The sequence below is a fragment of the Carcharodon carcharias genome, chromosome 31 (assembly GCF_017639515.1).
Source record: "Carcharodon carcharias isolate sCarCar2 chromosome 31, sCarCar2.pri, whole genome shotgun sequence".
Lineage (NCBI taxonomy): Eukaryota > Metazoa > Chordata > Chondrichthyes > Lamniformes > Lamnidae > Carcharodon > Carcharodon carcharias.
In genome coordinates, this window is record NC_054497.1 from 11,022,718 (window position 1) to 11,045,489 (window position 22,772).

Sequence of the window (22,772 nt, forward strand, 5' to 3'; positions counted from 1 at the left end):
CCATGCTGGGGTTTTTGTGGCCTGGGATTCGTGACCCAGAGTCACAGCCGACGCCTGAAGCAGAGATTCAAAAGTAACCTTCTGCAGGGAATTGGATAAATACTTTAAAGGAAAAGCAAAATGCAAGGTGAAGAGCAGCGAGGGCTAATTGGAGAAGATGGGCTGAATGGCCTCCTTCTCTACGGTAGAAAACGACTTGTATGTTTACGAATGGCGCTAATAGTTTCCTTCTGTGGGTCCAGGATGGTGTGTACTGGCTTGGTGCCAGCCAAGTAATGATTTGCCTGCAGCACTTTGTTGCCTCACTACAGAATCCAAACGACTGCAATATACCGTGGCCCCAGTCTTGTTTTATTTTGCATTCATTACGCTAATTAAAAGGCCAAATGGTTTTAGTTTTGGGCCTGTCAGATTGGTAACACTCTTGGATCCTGGCCAACTCGCTGGGTCGATGTTTGTTTTACAAAGTGCTGCAATTTCTATTTAATTCCTTTTCTCTTTCATCGATGCTTTCGCTGCAGAGAAAGCGCGTTTAATTTTGAGCACAAGTGCCCGGGGGAGTGAGGGAAACAATAAATAAATAAAGGAGCCGATCCTGGCTGTACCTGGCTGCCCCGTCTAGCCCCTGTTGGGTCATCGCGCTGTGCTGCGCACCTTTTGTCCTGCTCTCGGCCCCAACGCCTCAAAGCTGCAGCGCAAATAAACCACCAGAACCTCCTGACCTGGCAGAGCTCAGACGCTTGACGTTGGCGTGAGAAGCCGGGTCGCCAACTCCGGTTGAGCCTATCTCTGGAGGTTTCGTAACGTTTGGCCTTTATCGTGGGGGTTTCGGAGCACAACAGCAAGGACGCCTAGCTACGGTTGCACAGGGCCTTGGTGAGACCACACTGGAATACTGTGCGCAGTTTTTGGTCTCCGTACTTAGGGAAATACATACTTGCCTTGGAGACGGTACAGCAAAGGCTCACTAGATTGGTTCCTGTGATGCAAGGGCTGCCCAATGATGAGAGTCTGAGTAAATTGGGTCTATGCTCTCTGGAGTTTAGAGGACTGGGAGGTGATCTCGTGGAAACATTCAAGATTCTGAAGGGGCTCGACAGGGTAGACACAGAGGTTGTTTCCCCCTGGCTAGGGAATCCAGGACACGGGGGGCACAACCTCAGGATAAGGGGGCCAATCGTTTAGGACTGAGATGAGGAGAAATTTCTTCACTGAGAAGGGTGTGAGTTTTTTGGAATTCTCTACCCCAGGCAGTTGTGGATGCCCCATTGTTGAACAGGCTGAGATGGACAGGTTTTTGATTCCTCAGGGAATCGAGGAATACGGGGAGCGGGCAGGAGAGTGGAGCTGAGACAGAAGGTTGTCCTTAATCAGATCGAATGGCAGAGCAGGCCCTAGGAACCATATGGCCTATTCCTGCTTCTGTTGCTAATGTTCTTGCATGACCACCTGAGTCCAACGACCCCACTCTCGCCATTGCTTGCTCGACATGTCAATCCTCGTAGCACTCCGGCTACCATCAGCCAATCGGAAAAGTGAGTAGGCTCTTCCGTCTGGGAGATGTCAGCATCTTGGCACAGTTGCTCGGGAACTGAGTGACTCTCCCAGCGCAGGACTGCTGCATTGCCCGCGAGGCTGTCTTTCAGACGAGACATTAATTTGCCCCTTCAGGTGGTATGCAAAAGACCCCCCTGGCCACTATTTTGAAGGAGAGCTGTAGAGTTCTCACTGGTGTCGTGACCAATACTTAGCTCTCAGCCAAGAGCAGTTAAAAAAAAAAACCTATCTGCCCACGATCGCGTTGCAGTTTGAGAGGGCTCCTATTGACAGGCACAAATCCATAATCCCTAAGGTTTCACCAAAATCCCTTCTTTCTGTCCAGGCTCCCTGCATGGGGATTTAAAAATATCAGTGCAGGTTTTATGGAAATTGATACTAATTCTCTTTAATTGTCTTGTAGCGTGTAGGTTTTGTTTTGGATTGGTATCAACTTCTTTTGCAAAGTGCACAGTTCCACCACCCTCTCCCTCTCCCTCTCCCTCCACCCATCAAGCCCTCAGCTGCTAGTCCACGCTCCCTTCCAAGAGTAATTGGCGAGAACCATTGAACAACAGCTTATCAAGGGACTGGTCCACTCGGCTGATGAAGTGTCCGGTTTGCCAGGGTCTGGGGGAAGAGTCTGTTGGGTAGTGGGGGAAGGGAGCTTCCTCAACGCTTTGTTAATTTGCAATGTTCTCACACTTCCCTCGGATCTTGATCAGTAAAGGCCCTAAATAGTAACTGGTAACGCAAAGTGGGAAGGCCTCCCACACATCGCAGCAGCTGCTGTGTGACATGCAGAGATGGGAACTGAGAGAGAGAGAGAATGCTACTCGCCTGTGTGGCAAAGTGGGGGTGGGGTGTGGGGAGATCAGGGCATTAGAGACCCTCCCAACTGGGAAATGTTCTCCCTGACTGAAACGGGTTTGTAAGACAAATCAGCAGGTCGAGGCAAGGGCAGGCGCAAGGTGAGGTCCATTCACACCAGTGACCGCCTCGGGACCACAGACAAAGCGGGGGGTGGGGGGTCCACACGTAGGCCTTCTTCAGCGCCCAGTGACTGGCTGTGCACCAACGGGAAATGTGGCCCCATCTCTGGCTCGAGGTGGAATTTATACGGGGAGGAGACACTGTCAGAGAAACGGCCAGATAAGAATTGGGGCGATTTGAATGATTGCTACTTACTGGGAAATAGACATTGAGCAAATAGTCGCAATTCAGGGTGGGATTGGGGAAATTTTTATTATTTTCCACCTTTCACAACCTCTAGACATGTCAAAGCTCTTCATAGGCAATGAAGTACCTGTGGAAGTGTAGTCACTGTTGTATTGTAGGAAACATAACAGCTTATGTGCACAACTTAGGGGAGATGGCGCGTCCTGGTAATGTCCCAGGATTGGTAATGTCCCAGGGTTGGTAATGTCCCAGGGTTGGTAATGTCACAGGATTGGCAATGTCACAGGGTTGGTAATGTCCCAGGATTGGCAATGTCACAGGGTTGGTAATGTCACAGGATTGGTAATGTCCCAGGGTTGGTAATGTCCCAGGGTTGGTAATGTCCCAGGATTGGCAATGTCACAGGATTGGTAATGTCACAGGGTTGGTAATGTCACAGGGTTGGTAATGTCCCAGGGTTGGTAATGTCACAGGATTGGTAATGTCCCAGGGTTGGTAATGTCACAGGATTGGCAATGTCACAGGGTTGGTAATGTCACAGGGTTGGTAATGTCCCAGGGTTGGTAATGTCACAGGGTTGGTAATGTCCCAGGGTTGGCAATGTCCCAGGGTTGGTAATGTCACAGGGTTGGTAATGTCCCAGGGTTGGTAATGTCCCAGGGTTGGTAATGTCACAGGGTTGGTAATGTCCCAGGGTTGGTAATGTCACAGGGTTGGTAATGTCCCAGGATTGGCAATGTCACAGGGTTGGTAATGTCACAGGGTTGGTAATGTCCCAGGGTTGGTAATGTCACAGGGTTGGTAATGTCCCAGGGTTGGCAATGTCCCAGGGTTGGTAATGTCACAGGGTTGGTAATGTCCCAGGGTTGGTAATGTCCCAGGGTTGGTAATGTCACAGGATTGGTAATGTCACAGGGTTGGTAATGTCTCAGGGTTGGTAATGTCACAGGGTTGGTAATGTCCCAGGGTTGGTAATGTCACAGGATTGGTAATGTCACAGGGTTGGTAATGTCACAGGGTTGGTAATGTCCCAGGGTTGGTAATGTCACAGGGTTGGTAATGTCCCAGGGTTGGCAATGTCCCAGGGTTGGTAATGTCCCAGGGTTGGTAATGTCCCAGGGTTGGTAATGTCACAGGGTTGGTAATGTCCCAGGATTGGCAATGTCACAGGGTTGGTAATGTCACAGGGTTGGTAATGTCCCAGGGTTGGTAATGTCACAGGGTTGGTAATGTCCCAGGGTTGGCAATGTCCCAGGGTTGATAATGTCACAGGGTTGGTAATGTCACAGGGTTGGTAATGTCCCAGGGTTGGTAATGTCACAGGATTGGTAATGTCACAGGGTTGGTAATGTCCCAGGGTTGGTAATGTCACAGGGTTGGTAATGTCCCAGGATTGGCAATGTCACAGGGTTGGTAATGTCACAGGATTGGTAATGTCCCAGGGTTGGTAATGTCCCAGGATTGGCAATGTCACAGGGTTGGTAATGTCACAGGGTTGGTAATGTCCCAGGGTTGGTAATGTCACAGGGTTGGTAATGTCCCAGGGTTGGCAATGTCCCAGGGTTGATAATGTCACAGGGTTGGTAATGTCCCAGGGTTGGTAATGTCCCAGGGTTGGTAATGTCACAGGATTGGTAATGTCACAGGGTTGGTAATGTCCCAGGGTTGGTAATGTCCCAGGGTTGGTAATGTCCCAGGATTGGCAATGTCACAGGGTTGGTAATGTCACAGGATTGGTAATGTCCCAGGGTTGGTAATGTCCCAGGATTGGCAATGTCACAGGGTTGGTAATGTCCCAGGGTTGGTAATGTAACAGGGTTGGTAATGTCCCAGGGTTGGTAATGTCCCAGGGTTGGTAATCCAGAGGCCCAGGCTAAAGCTCTGGGGACCTGGGTTCAAATCCCACCAGGGCAGCTGGTGGAGTTTAAAATCGATTAATAAATCTGGGATGTAAAGCTAGTCTCGGTGATGGTGAAAAACCCATCTGGTTCACTAATGCTCTTTTTAGGGGAGGAAATCTGCCAGTCTTACCCAGTCTGGCCTACATATGACAGCAAATCCACAGCGATGGGGTTGACTCTTAACTTCCCTCTGCAAGCCACTCAGTTTAGGGGCAGTTAGGAGTGGGGAACTAATGCTGGCCTTGCCAGCAATGCCTCAATCCCATGAAAGAATTCAAGTAAAACATAGCAAGCTCCCACAAGCTGCAGTGCAATCATGATGAATTTTTGGTCAAGGGCTAAGTATTGGCCAAGAGACCGAGGCAAACTCCCCTGCTCTCCTTCGAAATAGTGGCCGAGGGATCTTTTACAAGTGGCAACAGGGCTTTGAATTAACGTCTCGCCCGAAAGACTGCACCTCCAGCAATGCAGCACTCCCTCAGCACTGCGCAGGGAGAGTCACTCAACACCCGAGCAACCGTGCCCTCGGTTCTGCATCCATCGTTTTGTTCGTGTTTAATTCAGCTCCACGCTGGGTTAAAATCTGCAGGCTTATTTCACCAAGCTGGAGTTATGCTCTGGGTCTCAGCTGTTCCTTGAAATGCCAACGGAAGAATCTGTATTCATAATCGCACCTCGTCACATGCACAGACCGATCCAAAAGAACACACCGCCAGTGAAACACTTGCGAAATGTCGTCACTGTTGTTGTGTGTGGGAAACGTGTCAGCCGCTTTGCGCTCAGCAAGATCCCACGCACCGCATTCAGATAAGTGACAGGTTTAACCTGCTTTGGTGATGATTGTTTGAGGAAGGGATGCTGGCTGGGCTGCTGGGAAAACTCCCTGCCCCTTTCAGAGCAGTGCCATTGAATCTTTCACATCCACCTGACAGGGTCAGACGGGATGATCTTTATTCTCTCTTCAGAAAGAGTGCAGCACTCCCTCAAGACTGCACTGGCATGTCAACCTGCTCACGTGCTGCAATGGGGCTTGAACCTCAACCTTCCAGCTCAAAATGAGAACGCTACCAACTAAGTCAAGTGAATATTCTGCAGTTTTGAAAAGATGCAGCGTGTCAGACAATGTGAAAATAGACTAGAGGAGACTTTCAGAAGAGCGTTGTATAATTCTTTGGAAAGGTTTGCTGGGCTGTGGGAGTAATTACATAGCACAGGCCTAATGGGCCAAGTGACCAGCTACTGCTCTAAGATCCTATGATTCTACGGCTTTGGATGAAGCAGTTTCAGTGACTGTGCTTACTTTCAATAAGAAAAACTTTTAAGCACATTGTGTATGTCTGAAGAGTTATTCTTGTCTGTGTGTTAATGGGTTCCTGGCTCCAAGGTTGTGCAAGGTACTGAGATGGGAAGAACAAGACCCAAAAGCCTGAAAACTTAAACTCAAAGTTTCTGAAATACACTGCAGGTCACACTTGCTATTTTATTGAAGCTAAGGATGTGTCAACATTTATGAGGAGATCTCTTAAGTGGTTGAAGAAAAAGGGGAACAAATGGGAAGAGAATCTGAGATTAGGACTACTGTTGGTGTGGACGATGAACACCAACATGAACTGCTTGGTCAAATGGCCTGTTTCTGTGTTGGAATTCTTATGTGATTCTGTGAAAGAGAAAAGACTGGTTAATGGTTTGTCCACGTGCCCATTGGCGTTTGTGATGTCTTGGTTTTTTTTATTCTTCGATGGCATGCGTATGTTGCTGGCAATCCAGCGTTTGTTGTCCATCTCTAATTGGCCTTGAACTGAGTGACTTGCTAGGCCATTCCAGAGGGCGGTTAAGAGTCAACCACATTGCTGTGGGTCTGGAGTCACATGTAGGCCAGACCAGGTAAGGAGCACAGATTTCCTTCCCTAAAGGACGTTCGTGAACCGGATGGGTTTCTTATGACAGTCAATGATTGTTGCCATGGTCACCATTACGGAGATTAGCTTTCAATTCCAGATTTTTAATTCATTGAATTCAAATCTACAAGATGCAGAAACTTAACGAGGCTCCTAGGCAGCACTTTACAAACCCATGAGCACTACGACCCCAAGAAGGACAAGGGCAGCAGATAGATGGGAACACCACCACCTGGAAGTCCCCCTCCAAGTCACTTACCATCCTGACTTGGAAATATATCGGCCGTTCCTTCACTGTCAAAGGTCAAAATCCTGGAACTCCCTCCCTAACTGTGGGTGTACCTACACCACATGGACTGCAGCGGTTCAAGAAGGCAGCTCACCATCATCACCTCAAGGGCAATTAGGGCTGGGCAATATATGCTGGCCTAGCCAGTGACAACCACAGCCCGTAAACGAATTAAACAAAATAAATTCTACCTAGTGCCAGAGTGGGATTTGAATCTGTGTCCCCAGAGCATTGAGCTGGGCCTCTAGACTGCAAGTCTATCCCCACGCCTCCATCTCCCGCTGCATCTTTTTTGTCGTTTGGTAGTACAGAACTTGAGTATTGCTGAACAAAGACATTTTGTCAAAGCTTTTCATCTTGCACTTCTCAGGACAATTGCAAGAATTCCAATGTCAGGGGAGGCACACAACTTTATACTGTATGAGTGGACTCTGATTGGCAGAGGCATTCCCATGGAGACTGCACCAGTTAAAGGTGACTGACAGTTAACTGCCAAGCATTGTTTGAACTTTAAACTGGGCAGCTTGACTCTGATTGGTCAAGGCATTGCCCTGAGGAATGAACCAGTGAATTGCTATGGCATTTTGTTTAGCTGAAACAGGCGCTATGTGTGCACATCATCTTTGTCTATAAAGAACAGGGCCCTCTGTATTAATTCCGCTACATACATTAATACGTTGCACATGATGGGCCGAATGACTTTCTGCGCTGTAACCATTCTATAGTCCAGTGACTTAGACGAATGGACGGGGTGTTATGTACTGTAAGCCCTCATCCCAGGTAAAACTCTTCTTCATTCACTCGAGGACTTTAAAATTCTTCCTTATGTATCTAAGTTCACTGATAACGCAAAGCTATGTGGGAAAGTAAACTGTGCTAAGGATACAAAGAGTCTGCACAGGTTAAGTGAGTGGGCAAGGAGGTTGAAGATAGAGTATAAGATAGGAAAATGCGAGGTGTTTTGTAGGAAGATAAATAACTATTTTTTGAATGATGAAGAAGCAATTCAGTATTGGTTTTTTGAGGATTGGGCATCCTTGTACATGAAGTGCCGAACGTTTAATGTAGTACATAAGCAATTCGAAAAGCAAATGATATGTTAAGCCATTATTGCAATAACATTGGAGTACAAGAGTGAGGATATCTTGCTGCAGTTGTACAGGGCGTTGATGAGGGCACACCTGGAGTACTAAGAAGGGACGTAGACTTTTGTAAAGAAGGTTCACTAGATTGATTCTGGATGGGAGGATTGTCCTGTGAAGAGAGTTTGAGTAGAATGGGTCTATCTGGAGTTTAGAAGAATGAATAAGAGATGATCTCATTGAAACAAGTAAGATTTTTAAGAGGGCTTGGCAGAGTAGATGTTGAGAGGTTGTTTCCCCTGGCTGGAAAGTCTAGAACTAGTCTCAGAATAAGGGGTTGGCCATGAGATGAGGGCAAATTTCTTCACTAGGAGGGTTTTGAATCTTTGGTTCTTCTTTGGAGAGTTCTCTCCAACTTTCTTCCTTTCGTTTCTCGAGCTTGCACTCTTTAACGCTGGCACTTGTTTTCTCTAATGCCCGCTTCCAATATCTCCAACAAGAATTGGCACCCTCTACCACCCTGTGGGAAGAGGCCTAGTGGCGCAATGGGTAGTGTCCATGCCCCTGGGCCAGAAGCTCCGGAGTCGAGTCCCACCCCGGAGCTTGATGGCCAAGGAAGGTGAGTTCAAGGAAAGTGTGGCCAAACAGGTTGAGTGTCAACCTGCAAATCGTTTCATCACACGCCAGTGGTTGGCGGTAAGAGTGGGAGAGAATCCTGGTCAGCCCATGGGGTGGAAAGAATGTTGGAGCCTCTGCCATCCCTACCCAAAGCTGCAGACTACAACATGCATGGAAAAGTGCATGCTGCCACAGCTACTTGGACTCCCCGAATGAACTTTAATGCACATCTCGGTGTTGCACAGTGTTTTAAAAACAATCTTCTTATTCCCGTGCAGGAATTTGCAGTACTGACGAAGGAGCTGAATCTGTGCCGGGAACAGCTTCTGGAGAGGGAGGAGGAGATTGCAGAGCTCAAGGCCGAGAGGAACAACACCCGGGTGAGTGCAAATTGCCTTGTTTCTGCAACCGGACAAGATCAGGAGGTTCTGAAGCTGCAGCCTCCTCTTTACTCCCTGCTAGTCCCGGCCCTTCCAGCCGACAGGAATCCTTATTTCAGCCCTTCCTCCTTCCTCCCTCCACTCGAGGCTACTGGGCAAAATGAAAGCACATGGGATTAGGGGTAATATACTGACATGGATTTGGTTGACAGACCGGAAATAGACAGTGGGAATAAATGGGTCCTTTTCTGGGTGGCAGACGGTGATTAGTGGTGTACCGCAGGGATCAGTGCTCGGGCCCCAGCTATTCACAATATATATAAATGACTTGGATGAGGGAACCAAATGCAATATTTCCAAGTTTGCTGATGACACAAAACTGGGCGGGGTTGTGAGGAGGATGCAAGGAGGCTTCAGGATGATTTAGACAAGTTGTGTGTGTGGACAAACATGGCAGATGCAGTATAATGTGGATAAATGTGAAGTTCTATGCTTCGGTGTGAAAAACAGAAAGGCAGAGTATTTAAGTGGTGACGTATTGGGAAATGTGGATGTACAGAGGGATCTGGGTGTCCTTGTACACCAGTCAATGAAAGTAAACAGGCAGGGGCAGCAAGCAATTAGGAAGGTAAATGGTAAGTTGGCTTTCATTGCAAGAGAATTTGAGTTCAGAAGTAGGGATGTCTTACTGCAGTTATACAAGGCCTTGGTGAGACCACACCTGGAGTATTGCATGCAGTTCTGGTCTCCCTAACTAAGAAAGGATATACTTGCCATAGAGGGGGTGCAGCGAAGGTTCACTAGGCTGATACCGTGGATGGCAGGGCTGTCATATGAGGAGAGATTGGTTTGACTGGGCCTGTATTCACTAGAGTTTAGAAAAATGAGAGGGGATCTGATTGAAACATATAAAGTTCTAACGGGGCTGGACAGACTAGATGCAGGGAGGACGTTTCCCCTGGCTGGGGAGTCTAGAACCAGGGGCCACTGTCTCAGGATATGAGTAGGCCATTTAGGACTGAGATGGGGAAAGATTTTTTCACTCAGAGGATGGTCAACCTGTGGAATTCTCTACTATAGAAGGCTGTAGAGGCTCGATCGCTGAGTAGATTCAAGAAAGAAATTGATAAATTTTTGGATATTAGGGGTAGGGAGAGAAAGTGGGAACATGACGTTGAGATAGAGGATCAGCCGTGATCATATTGAATGGTGGAGCAGGCTGAAAGGGCTGAACGGCCTACTCCTGCTCCCGGTTTCTATTTTCCTATGTTTCTGTTTTGCTGCCTCCAGATAACCAGGAGGGAGAAAAACTGGAATTCTTTGGAAAAATAAATCGCAGTGCGGTGACAGAAGTGGATCCCCGAGTGTCAGCAGGCTTATTTTTGTGATTGCTATACCCACTCTTTAAACGTGTATATCTTTGATAGTTGTCTTGGAGCAGAACCCTAATGGAGACCGTGTCATTGCCGAACATCCCCTGACCCACCAATTCTGAGAGAAAACAAGCAATTGAATAACCGTTTCATTTTTTTCCTGATTGGAATCTGCTTGCTTGTGTCACCCGCATGCTCGCGAACCTATATGGACTCCCAGTTCGGCAACAACTCAAATTTAAACTTCTCGATCTTGTTTTCAAATTTCCCCTCCTCCTATCTTTCTAATCTCCCCCAGCCTTTTGAGATCCCCAAGTTTCTCCAGTTTTAACCTCCTGCACATCCTTGATTTTAATCACCCCACCATTGGCGGCCATGCCTTCAGCTGCCAAGGCCCTAAGGCCTGGAATTCCCTCCCTAAACCTCTCTGCCTCTCCACTGCAGGTGGTAAAGAAGGCAAATGGTATGTTGGTCTTCATAGCGAAAGGATTCGAGTCCAGGAGCAGGGATTTCTTGCTGCAGTTATACAGGGCCTTGGTGAGACCACACCTGGAATACGGTGTGCAGTTTTGGCCTCCTTGTCTTAGGAAGGATGTTCTTGCTATAGAGGGAGTGCAGCGAAGGTTTACCCGACTGATTCCTGGGATGGCGGGACTGACATATGAGGAGAGATTGAGTCGATTAGGATTATATTCGCTGCAGTTCAGAAGAATGAGGGGAGATCTCATAGGAAACCTATAAAATTCTAACAGGACTAGACAGGGTAGCTGCAGGAAGGATGTTCCCGATGGTGGGGGAGTCCAGAACCAGGGGTCACAGTCTGAGGATATGGGGTAGACCATTTAGGACTGAAATGAGGAGAAATTTCTTCACCCAGAGAGTGGTGAGCCTGTGGAATTCACTACCACAGAAAGTAGTTGAGGCCAAAACATTGTATGTTTTCAAGAAGGAGTTAGATATAGCTCTTGGGGCGAAAGGGATCAAAGGACATGGGGAGAAAGCAGGAGCAGGCTGTTGAGTTGGATGATCAGCCATGATCATGATGAATAGGGGAGCAGGCTCGAAGGGCTGAATGGCCTACTCCTATTTTCTATGTCTATGTTTTCAGTGTTACTTCCCTTCCTTCCTTTAAGGCGCTCCTTAAAACCTACCTGTTTGTCCAAGATTTTAGTCACACTGGCCTAAACTGAAACTTTAGTCTGATAACGCTGCTGTGGAATGTTTTATGTTAAAGGTGTTTCATAAACGCAACAAGAGCAGAAAATGCTGGAAATGCTCAGCAGGTCCGGCAGCGTCTGGCTGGATTTTCATGGGAGCTGGGCCAACTTCAGAGTTGGCAGGCGGTACCCAGACGCAGAAGCTCCGCCCCCAGTTCAGGAAGATCCCATTTTTGCAGGCGGTTGGGGGGTGGGGGGAGGACCTAACAGCCTTCTTTACACAACCGGGCCGAAGTCTGAGAGAAAGAAGGCTGCCCTTCAGGCCAGTCTGGCTTGGCACGTGCCAGTCTCCATGGCCGCCTCCCAACTGTGGTTGGTGTCGGTGGTGCGTGGGCCCAACTCGATCGTGCCCCTGCCCTCCCCAGAGTGAAAATGGTGCGGGCAGGGCTCATTTCCACGGAGATGGTTCCTGCTGGTTTGGAAGATTTCCCACCTCAAGGCTTCCCTGCAAAAATCCAGCCCAGGGCTTCAAAGGTCAATAACCTTTCATCGGGGCTTGAAGGAGTTCGAAATCTAGCAGATCAACGTTTAAAGATAAATCTTATTGACGGATCTTATTTCGCAGATAAAGGGGGCAGGCCTTTGATGGGATTAGGAGGAAGTTCTTCCCCCAAGAGGATGGTGAATCTTTGGAATTCTCCACCCCAGGAGGGGCTGTGGAGGCTCAGTCACTGGGACTGCTCAAGACTGAGATCGCTAGATTTCTACATATTAAAAACATCAAGCGATACAGGGGTAGTGCAGGAAAATGAGGTTGAAGTAAAAGGCCAGCTATGATGTTACTCACAATAAGAGGTGATAGTAGAAGAGTTAATCCAGACTCATCTTCTGGTTCGAGTTGGTTTATTCTTCAAGACAGCTCCTCAGTAACACTGGCTTCCACACAAAGTGTTCCAGTTGTATCTTTTTATTCTGTATAGATGGGATAATCAATGCCCATCACCTGTTTAACTAGCAATAGTCTTTAACAAGGTGATTGCCGGGCAGTGCCATCATTATTTATACATTGACGCACGGTCTCATTGAATGGCAGAGCTGGATCAGAGGGCTGAATGGCCCACCCCTGCTCCTGTTCCTTCTGTTCTTAAACAGATTTTAAGGAAGTGCAGAGAAATGGAGGGTTGAGGGGAGATGGATGGGGGAAGAACAAAAGGGAAGGTCTGTGATAGGGCAGACAGCAGGAGAGATTAAACAAGAGGGGTGATTGTGCAGGGAAAGTGGATGTGGTAATGGGACAAGTGAAGAAACAATGGATGGGTCCGGGGGGGCATCAAAGACAATAGCAGAGCCATCACCGTCACCAAGTGCCTATGAAAATGGGAGGTGTTATGACCTAACGTTGAGCCCAATGTTAAGGCTGGAAAGTGCCGAGATAAATGCAAGTTATTGTTCTCTGCAGCTGCTGCTGGAACATTTGGAGTGTCTTGTCTCGCGCCACGAGCGTTCCCTCAGGATGACGGTGGTGAAACGTCAAGCGCAGTCTCCCGCTGGCGTCTCCAGTGAGGTCGAAGTGCTCAAGGCCTTGAAGTCGCTCTTCGAACACCACAAAGCTTTGGATGAAAAGGTGTTGTCTCCCCTTCCCTAGTCTCTTGTTGTTCCTAGGCCCCGTGTATGGCTCCTGTCGGTGTAGTGAATGGTGGGCCATCTTTGTCAACACACTGAGGGGGTGTTATAGAATATTACAGCACAGGAGGAGCTTATTTGGTCCTGTGCCTGTGCCATCTCTTTGAAAGAGCTACTGAGTTAGTGCCACTCCCTGCCTGCTCTTACCCATAGCAGATTGTTCTTTTTCAAGTATTTATCCAATTCCCATTTGAAAGTTCCCACTGAATTAGGTTGCACTCACTTTCATATCGAGCATTTCACATCATCATAACTTGTTGCTTAAAAACAGATTCTCCTCACTTTTGTTCTGTTCCTTTTTGCCAATTGCCTTAAGTCTGAAAACCTCCTGCCAATGCAAACAGTTTCACCCCGTCAACTCGATCAAAACCCTTTGTAGTTTTGAACACCTTCATTAAGTTTCCCTTTATCCTTCCCTGCTTTGAGGAGAACAATCTCATCTTCTCCAGTCTTCCCATGTAACTGAAACCTGTCATCCCTGGAACCATTCTAGTAAATCTGCTCTGCACCCTCCCCAAAGCCTTTCACATTCTTTCTGAAGGCTGGTGCCCAGAATTGGACCCAACACTGCAGCTGAGGACTAACCAGCGACTTATAAAGATTTAGAATAACTTCCTTCTTTTAGATTTTTAAAAAATTCTTTCATGGGATGTGGGAGTCGCTGGCAATGCCAGTATTGTTTGCCCATCCCTAATTACCCTTGAACTGAGTGGCTTGCTCAGGCCATTTCAGGGGGCGGTTAAGAGCCAACCACATTGCTGTGGGTCTGGAGTCACATGTAGGCCAGACCAGATAAGGATGGCAGATTTCCTTCCCTAAAGGGCATTAGTGAACCAGATGGGTTTTTTTTTACAACAATCGATGATAGTTTCATGGTCACTATTCCTGAGACAAGCTTCATATACCAGATTTTTCCTTTATTAATTACATTTAAATTCCACCAGCTGTAATGGTGGGATTTGAGCCTATGTGCCCACAGCTTTAGCCTGGGCCTCTGGGATTACTAGTCCAGTGGCATTACCACTACATGAACGTCTCCCTCAAATCTAATTTTGTTCCTTTTATCATAAAGTCACGTTCTCTGAATTATTCGACTGGACGTCTGTGCACTTTTGCTCTGTCACCTTCTGAGGTATTGAAGGCAAAGAAGTCATTCTTCTCTGTTTGTTGTGGTAGGTACGGGAGAGACTGCGGGTGGCATTGGAAAGAGTCTCGATCCTGGAGGAAGAGCTTGAGACAACAGCCCAAGACGTGAGTGCTCTGCGCTTTAAAAGCACCATGCAGCGCCGGAAGAAATCCTGTCCAGATCTAGGCTGAAATTCACCCTTGTAACTATTCCCGGCGTCATAGTGAGAGTCCAACTCATCAGTTCTGGCAAGGCTTGAATGGATCCTCTCGACTGTGGCTTTTCAGGGAAAGAGCTGGGACAGGGAGGCAGACTGGGCAACCCTTTCCCCCAAAACACTGCTAAAAGAAGCGGGGAAAAAAAATTCATTTGTTAAAATTTAGAATAATTCTGTCACCCTGGGCTGACAAGTGGCAAGTAACGTTTGTGCCACACAAGTGCCAGGCAATGACCATTTCCAGCAAGAGAAAATCCAACCATCTCCCCTTGCCATTCAACAGCATTACCATCGCTGAATCCCCCACTATCAACATCCTGGATGGTTACCATTGACCAGAAACTGAACTGGACTAGCCATATAAATACTGTGGCTACAAGAGCAAGTCAGAGGCTGGAAATTCTGCGGAGAGTAACTCACCTCCTGACTCCCCAAAGCCTGTCCACCATCTACAAGGCACAAGTCAGGAGTGTGATGGAATACTCTCCACTTGCCTAGATAAGTGTGGCTCCAACGAAACTCAAGAAACATGACACTATCCAGGACAAAGCAGCCCAATTGATCGGCATCCCACTCACCAACATTCACTCCCTCCACCACCGACCCACAGTAGCAGCAGTGTGTACCATCTACAAGATGCACTGCAGGAACTCACCAAGCCTCCTTAGACAGCACCTTCCAAACCCGTAACCTCTACCATCTAGAAGGACAAGGGCAGCAGACACATGGGAACACCACCACCTGGAAGTTCCCCTCCAAGCCACTCACCATCCTGACTTGGAAATATATCGGCCGTCTCTTCACTGTCGCTGGGTCAAAATCCTGGAACTCCCCCCCCTTAACAGCGCTGTGGGTGTACCTACACCACAGGGACTGCAGCGGCTGAAGAAGGCGACTCACTACCACTTTCTCAAGGGGCAATTAAAAACGGGGAACTAATGTTGGCCTTGCCACTGACGCCCGTGTCCTGTGAAATAATAAGGAAAAAGCCATAGACAAGTGCTCCGAATGATAAAGCAGTTGAATCACGGCAGGTAACTGAAGTTTCGAGATTAATTGTCCCGATTTCCCGCCTACCATTTTAAATGGATGGCAAATGGGCAGCTCCAGTTTTCCTGAGCAGTGGCCTCTGCCTTACCTTTCACCCAGAGTGGGCGACCAGTCCCATGCATTGGCGATCATTGGCTTTGATGCCGCAAGGTCATGCCACTGCCGATTCGGAATCAATCTGACACGCACACGTTCCCCTGTGAAGGCTGGGCCAAGTTTTCATGGGTGGGGGGGTGGGGGGGGTGGGGGGGTGTGGATTGTGGTTCGGGGAGAGGCGCAAGCGGGCAATTAACCGGATCCCCTTTCATCCTTCCCGCGCGCAGAGGCTGATGAATGGAACGGCGCTGGCCGGAGACGGTGACTCCGAGTGCCACGACCTGATCGAGAGGCAGAGCTCTGAGCTGCTGCAGATGAAGGAGCGCCTGGCCGCGCTTTGCCGGAAGGCTGCTGAGGTTGAGGAGGAGCTGAGCACGGCGCGGAAAGACCTGATCAAGTCGGAGGAGGTGAACTCCAAGCTACAGCGGGATTTGAAAGAGGTAACCTGTGGGAGCGAGCAGAGCGCGCGACATTGGTGGAATTTAACCAGCCCCTGGGAAAATTCCAAGTTTTGGAACTAAGCGTGACGAATCATGTGCCGAACATGAGGGGTCCAGTGAGGGGGGGGGTGGCCAGTTTTTGAGACTAACTAGTTGACGTCTTAACACATTGGGTTAAATAAAGTGCTAACCCTTGGCCTGGTGAAGATGCTGGCACGGGTTCTCACAAGACGGCATGAGGTAACAGCCTGGAAAAGAGTGTTAATAATACAGCAGTTCCATTGTTTGCCATTTTACTGGAGAGATTAATATGTTTCAATGACTCCCTCAAAGCAAGAATGTCACATGAACTGAAGCGCGGGCTCACCAACAGCAACAGTAGTTTAGAGGTTATTGATTTTACTGAGGTTTCCTTGCAGTTGCTGAGACAGCTCTGTTTACCTTTTGACTACAGATGGCACAGGGTGGAAATTTGTTTTGATTCTTGGAGGTGGATGAAAAATAATCAATTTGCATTCCCATTTGCCTACTCCGTGTTCACCTCACTCAGCTTCCTGCGGGGTTGACTCTTTGAGTCAGGGGCATAAGGAAATCAACTGCCTTTCCTTGTGGTTTCAAGGTGGTGGTTCTTGCATGGTCGTGGGGAGAGGAGAGGGTGCAGTTCAGGTCCTCGTTGGTTTCACTTCCTCCCAGTGGAGCACAACTCTTATCACTCCAAACTTTGCTTTGCAAATGGGTAACAATTTAAATTTGTGCTTTCCTGTGTTAGGAAGGAAGAACTTGCATTTCTATAGCACCTGTCACCACCTCAGGCCATTCCAAACTGTTTAACAGCCTATTTAAGTTTATTATAGGGAACATGGCAGACAATTTTTGCACAGCAGGATCCCACAAACAGCACTGGGGTAATGACCAGATAATCTGCTTTCGTGATGTTACTTGCAGAGAATGCCACTGATCTTCGACAAAACAGTGGCCATGGAATCTTTTATGTCCAACTGAGAGGGCAGACGGGGGTTCAACTTCTCACCCAATTGACGGCACCTCCAACAGTGCGGCACTCTCTTAGTATTGCAGGGGAATGTCAGCCTGGTATGTGTGCTTAAGTCTCTGGAGTGGGACTCAAGAGGTGAGGGTGTTCCCCACTCAGTCAAAGCTGACGCCGTTGAGGAGGGAACTTTATGCTCTTGCTAAAAGCACTGCCTGAGACATTCTCGTCCAAGTCATCAAATGGCCTTGGTTTTTTTTACATTCATTCATGGAATAGGGGTGTGGCTGGCTGGGCCAGAATTTATTGGCCATCCCTAACTGCCCTTGAGAACTGAGTGGCTGGCGGGGCTATTTCAGAGGGCAGTTAAGAGTCAACCACATTGCTGTGCGTCTGGAGTCACATGTAGGCCAGACCAGGTAAGGACAGCAGATTTCCTTCCCTAAAGGGCATTAGTGAACCAGATGGGTTTTTACAATCAACAATGATTTCATTAGACTATTAATTCCAGATTTTTATTGAATTCAAATCCCACCATGGTGGGATTTGAACCCAGTCCCCAGAGCATTACCCTGGGTTTCTGAATTACAAGTGAATATACTACTATGCCACTGACTTCCCTTGTGACCTCCCTCTCTCTGTAACCTCCACCAAACCTACAATCCTCTACAAAACAAAAACAGAATTACCTGGAAAAACTCAGCAGGCCTGGCAGCATCGGCGTCTCCGCCAAAGCTGCCAGACCTGCTGAGTTTTTCCAGGTAATTCTGTTTTTGTTTTGGATTTCCAGCATCCGCAGTTTTTTTGTTTTTATCTACAATCCTCTGAGATCGCTGCACTCCTCCAATTCTGTCTGATTTGTTTGTTCTACTGATGTGGGTGTCGCTGGCTGGGCCCAGCATTTATTGCCCATCCCTAATTGCCCTTGAGAAGTTGGTGGTGAGCTGCCTTCTTGAACCGCTGCAGTCCATGTGGTGTAGGTACACCCACAGTGCTGTTAGGGAGGGAGTTCCAGGATTTTGACCCAGTGACAGTGAAGGAACGGCAGTTTAATGCCAAGTCAGGATGGGTGTGTAACTTGGAGGGGATCTTGCAGGTGGTGGTGCTCCCATGCCCTTGTCCTTCTAGGTGGTAGAGCATTGAGCATTCCCGATCTTCTTTATCCCGCCATTGCCTTCAAGTGCCTGGGTCTTAAGTTCTGGAAATAATTTCCTAAACCTCTCCACCTCACTCTCCTCCTTTAAAACTCTCCCTAAAACCTACCTCTTTGACTAAGCTTTTGGACATCCATCCATCATAATTATCTCCATAAATAGCTCAGTGTCAAATTTTGTTTGACAGTCGCTCCTGTGAAGTGCCTTGGAACATTTCTATTACATTAAAGGTGCTTTATAATGTTGTTGTTGTTATTATTGTTACCACTCTCCAGGGTGTTCTATAATGCAGATTTTGGGATAGCGGCTATGCAAACTCTCCTTATAGACAATTCCTCTTCATTTTCCCTGTTTAGGCCTTAGCACAAAGAGAGGACATGGAAGAGAGGATAACAACACTGGAGAAACGCTACCTCAGTGCACAACGTGAAGCTACATCACTTCATGATGCCAACGATAAGTTGGAGAATGAGCTGGCCAGTAAGGAGTCCCTCCTCAAGCAGGTAAATGCTCCTGTTTTCTCTTAGAGTCTTGATCGAATAGAGAACTTTCATTGTGCGATGCAGAATGGGCAAAACAAATTCACTCTTTTTAAAGCCAGATGGGGGCCAGCTTCTACTATAACTTCACCTCTACGCTCACTGTTTCAGGCAAGAGTCCTCCCTGTCTTCAACAGATCCTTTCAGCTGCCGCCAGTGTTCTCCCTCTAGCTGGCCCCTCCCTCTGGCCTCTTACGTGCTCTTGGTCTTTTCATTGAGAACTGGCGGCATGACATCAGCCTTCTCAATTTCTCGGCTCCTCTCACCCACTCCAACCTGTCTCCTTCTGAACTCGCCGCTCTCCGTTCTCTCAGGTCCAACCCTGGCTTTTTTATCAAAGCTGCTGACAAGGGTGATGCTCCTGTTGTCTGGCGTACCAACCTCTACCTTGCAGAGACCGAGCGCCAACTCTCAGACTCTTCCCCCTACCTCCCCCTGGACCATGACCCCACCACCGACCATCAAGTCATTGAGCTCATCCCCTCTGGAGATCTTCCCTCCACAACTTCGAACCTCATAGTCCCTCAGCTTTGCACAGCCCTCCTCTACTTCCTTCCCACAATCCACAAACAGAACCGTCCTAGTAAACCCATCGTTTCAGCCCATCCCTGCCCCACTGAACTAATTTCTTCTTATCTTGACTCTATTCTCTCTGCCCTTATCCAGTCTCTTCCCACCTACATCCGTGATTTCTCTGATGCCCTATGTCATTTTAATAATTTCCAGTTTCCTGGCCCTAACCACCTCCTCTTCACTATGGTCGTCTATGTTACAATCCCAGCTGATGTTAACACAGGACAAGTCAGATCCCAGAGTGAAACCTGGCTCGGTAGATCCTAACTTTGTTCTTTTTGTTTAGAAACCATGGGGGTTAGTTACTGAACACATTCACAAGAGTCTCCCAGCATACTTTTAACACAAAGAATTAAACGTTTATTAAACAAGAAAAAAAATGACCTAGGCAAAAAAGGTTGGAAAGATTTCAGTGCAGATACCAGAAAATGATTCAAACTCTCACTATTCCTTTTATCCCAGCAACACTTACAGACACAAAACCCCAGTGAAGGTTTATCACTGTCTCAACACTAAGGTTTCTGGCTTGGGTTAGCTCAGTTTCAAACAGTTTTCTTCTGACAGACTTCTGAGCATTGACTAGATGCTTTTCTTCAGCTGGTATCTCTCCCTGAGACACCCCAAAACCGCAATCTAACCTCACTATTACTTCAACTTCAGAGCAAACACATAAGTTCCCTACACGCAGTTCCCCAGCAGGTTTGCAGGATTTTTTATTTGAGAGATTAGACCTTCTGTCTGCACTCTCTGGTATACACACACGAACTGACCACCTTTCTATGCTTCCCTATCTCTCCCTGAGTGTCTCTGAACGCCTGTCGCTAGGCAACAGCAGTTTTTTCTACTTTGTTATTTTTAACTTCACTAAACTAATGCTTTAGTAACCCATCTCTTCACTTCAAAAGTTGTTAAAACTCATTAAAATGCATGTATACAAACAGGGCCCCAGGCTTCCTGACACCCAGCTCACAAAAACCTCTAAATGAAACTAAAACCAGGTTTCATCATTCTTAACACCCAAATACAAAATATAAATTAAACTGAAAGCTATACTTTGTTCTTAACAATATTTATCCCTCTATACCTCCATCCCCCACCAGGATGGTCTGAAGGTTCTCCACTTTTTCATTGAACAGAGGCCCGAACAATCCCCATCCACCACTACTCTCCTCCGTCTGGATGAACTTGTTCTCTCACTGAACAATTTCTCCTTAAACTTGTCACTTCCTCCAAATCAAAGGTGTGGCTCTGGGTACCCGCATGGGCCCCAGCTATGCCTGTCTCTTTATGGGGTATGTGGAACATTCCTTGTTCCAGTCCGACTCCGGCCCCCTCCCACAACTCTTTCTCCAGTACATCGATGACTGTTTTGGTGGCGCTTCATGCTCTTGTCTGGACCTGGAAAAATTTATCAATTTTGCTTCTAGTTTCCACCCCTCTCTCACCTTCACATGGCCCATCTCTGACACTCCCCTTCCCCCTCCTTGATTTCTCTGTCTCCATTTCTGGTGATAGACCATCTATCAATATTCATTACAAGCCCACCAACTCCCACAGCTACCGTGATTACAACTTCCCGCATCCTGCTTCCTGTAAGGACTCCATCCCATTCTCTCAGTTCTTCCGGCTCCATCACATTTTTCCGATGATGCCACCTTCCAAATCGATGCTTTTGAGATGTCTTCCTTTTGCCTGAGCTGAAGTTTCCTCTGCACAGTTGTTGACAGGGTCTTCAACGGTGTTTGACCCATCTCTCGCACTTCTGCCCTCACCCCCTTCCCCTCCCTCCCAGAACAATGAGAGGGTTCCCCCTTGTCCTCACTTTTCACCCCATCAGCCTCCGCATCCAAAGGATCATCCTCCGCTATTTCCGCCAACTCCAGCATGATGCCACCACTGGACACATCTTCCCCTCACGCCCATGTCAGCATTCCTTAAGGGCCATTCCTCTGTGACAGGCTGTTCCACTCCTCTATCACCCCCAACACCTCATCCCCTTCCCACGGCATCTTCCCATGCAACCGCAGAAGGTACAACACCTGCCCCTTTACCTCCTCCCTCCTCACCGTCCAAGGCCCCAAACACTCCCTCCAGGTCAAGCAGTGATTCACTCGCACTTCTTTCAATTTAGTCTACGTCATTTGCTGTTCCCAATACGTCTGCTGTATATTGGGGAGACTAAACACAGACTGGGTGACTGCTAGCAGAACACCTTTATTGAGTCCGCAAGTGTGACCCAGACCTCCCTGTCACTTGCCATTTCAACACACTGCCCTGCTCTCATGTCCATGTTTCTGTCCTTGGCCTGCTGCATTGTTCCAGTGAAGCCCAACGCAAACTGGAGGAACAGCACCTCATCTTCCGACTAGGCATTTTACGGCCTTCCGGACTTAACATTGAGTTCAACAACTTCAGACCATGAACTCTGTCCTCCGTTTTGATATTTTCTTCTTCCAAACCCCTCCCCACACAGAGCCAGTCTGTACCTTAATCTTAAAATTCGAGCCAGGCCACTCAGAAAGTGCTTCTTCACACAGAGGGTAGTGGAAATCTGAAACTCTCTCCCCCAGAAAAGTTGGTGAGGCTGGGGGTCAAACAAAATTTTCGAGATCGAGGTCAATAGGCTTTTTTTCGATGAGGGTGTTAAGGAACGATGGAATCAAACGCTTATCCTTTCAGAAACTCCCTCATTCTGCTATTAACACATTCTGCTATCTGACCTTTATGCCACTATTAGCCCCTGCCTCAGTCTTTAACACTGCCGTTAACACTCCCTTTATCTTGTGTCCGTGATCTTTGTCAAGTTTCCCCTGAGCTCCCACCTGTCCCTGACTTTCTAGTTTGCTCCACCTCCTCCACCTCCCCTCATCAACAGTATAAAATCATCACGTTTCTACCTCTCTTCAGCTCTGAAGAAGGGTCATACGGACTCGAAACGTTAACTCAGTTTCTCTCTCTACAGATGCTGCCGGACCTGCTGAGTTTCTCCAGCATTTTCTGCTTTTATTTTCTGTTTCTAACCCTACTATAACTTTCATAGGGAGAGGAGGCCATTCAGTCCCCTAAACCTGTTCCACTGCCGCTCACGGCGGATCTGTATCTGCACTCCTCTCGACCCAGTTGATTCCATCATTCCTTAACACCCTCATCGAAAAAAAGCCTATTGACCTCGATCTCGAAAATTTCGTTTGACCCCCAGCCTCACCAACTTTTTTGGGGGAGAGAGTTTCAGATTTCCACTTCCCTTTGTGTGAAGAAGCACTTTCTAAGTGGCCTGACCCGAATTTTAAGATGTCCCCCCCCCACCTCGATCTATTCCTATGCAAACATCTCCAATTCATCCAAAATTCCACACACAGTCATTTACCAAATCCCATTCACCTTTACCTTCAGCAATCTCTATTGGATCTTGTGCCCAATGCACTGCAATCAGCATCTTGCTCTTTATCTGTATGTCCCTCCATGGCCTTTGTCACCGTCTCCAGCTCGGCAT

At 47.7% G+C, this 22,772-nt stretch overlaps 1 protein-coding gene across 10 annotated transcripts in view; it reads left to right on the forward strand.

The window, feature by feature from the left end:
• Nucleotides 1-22,772, forward strand: part of ppfia3 (PTPRF interacting protein alpha 3) — a 241,101-nt gene that overhangs the window by 125,392 nt on the left and 92,937 nt on the right. For 9 of the 10 annotated variants that reach the window (XM_041178004.1, XM_041177994.1, XM_041178001.1 and 6 more), the window contains exons 3-7: nucleotides 8,782-8,883; nucleotides 12,873-13,037; nucleotides 14,273-14,347; nucleotides 15,813-16,025; nucleotides 18,524-18,670. In XM_041178004.1, coding sequence (XP_041033938.1) covers nucleotides 8,782-8,883; nucleotides 12,873-13,037; nucleotides 14,273-14,347; nucleotides 15,813-16,025; nucleotides 18,524-18,670 — 702 coding nt within the window. The remainder of the gene's footprint in view (nucleotides 1-8,781; nucleotides 8,884-12,872; nucleotides 13,038-14,272; nucleotides 14,348-15,812; nucleotides 16,026-18,523; nucleotides 18,671-22,772) is intronic. The other variant, XM_041178000.1, reaches the window with a different exon arrangement.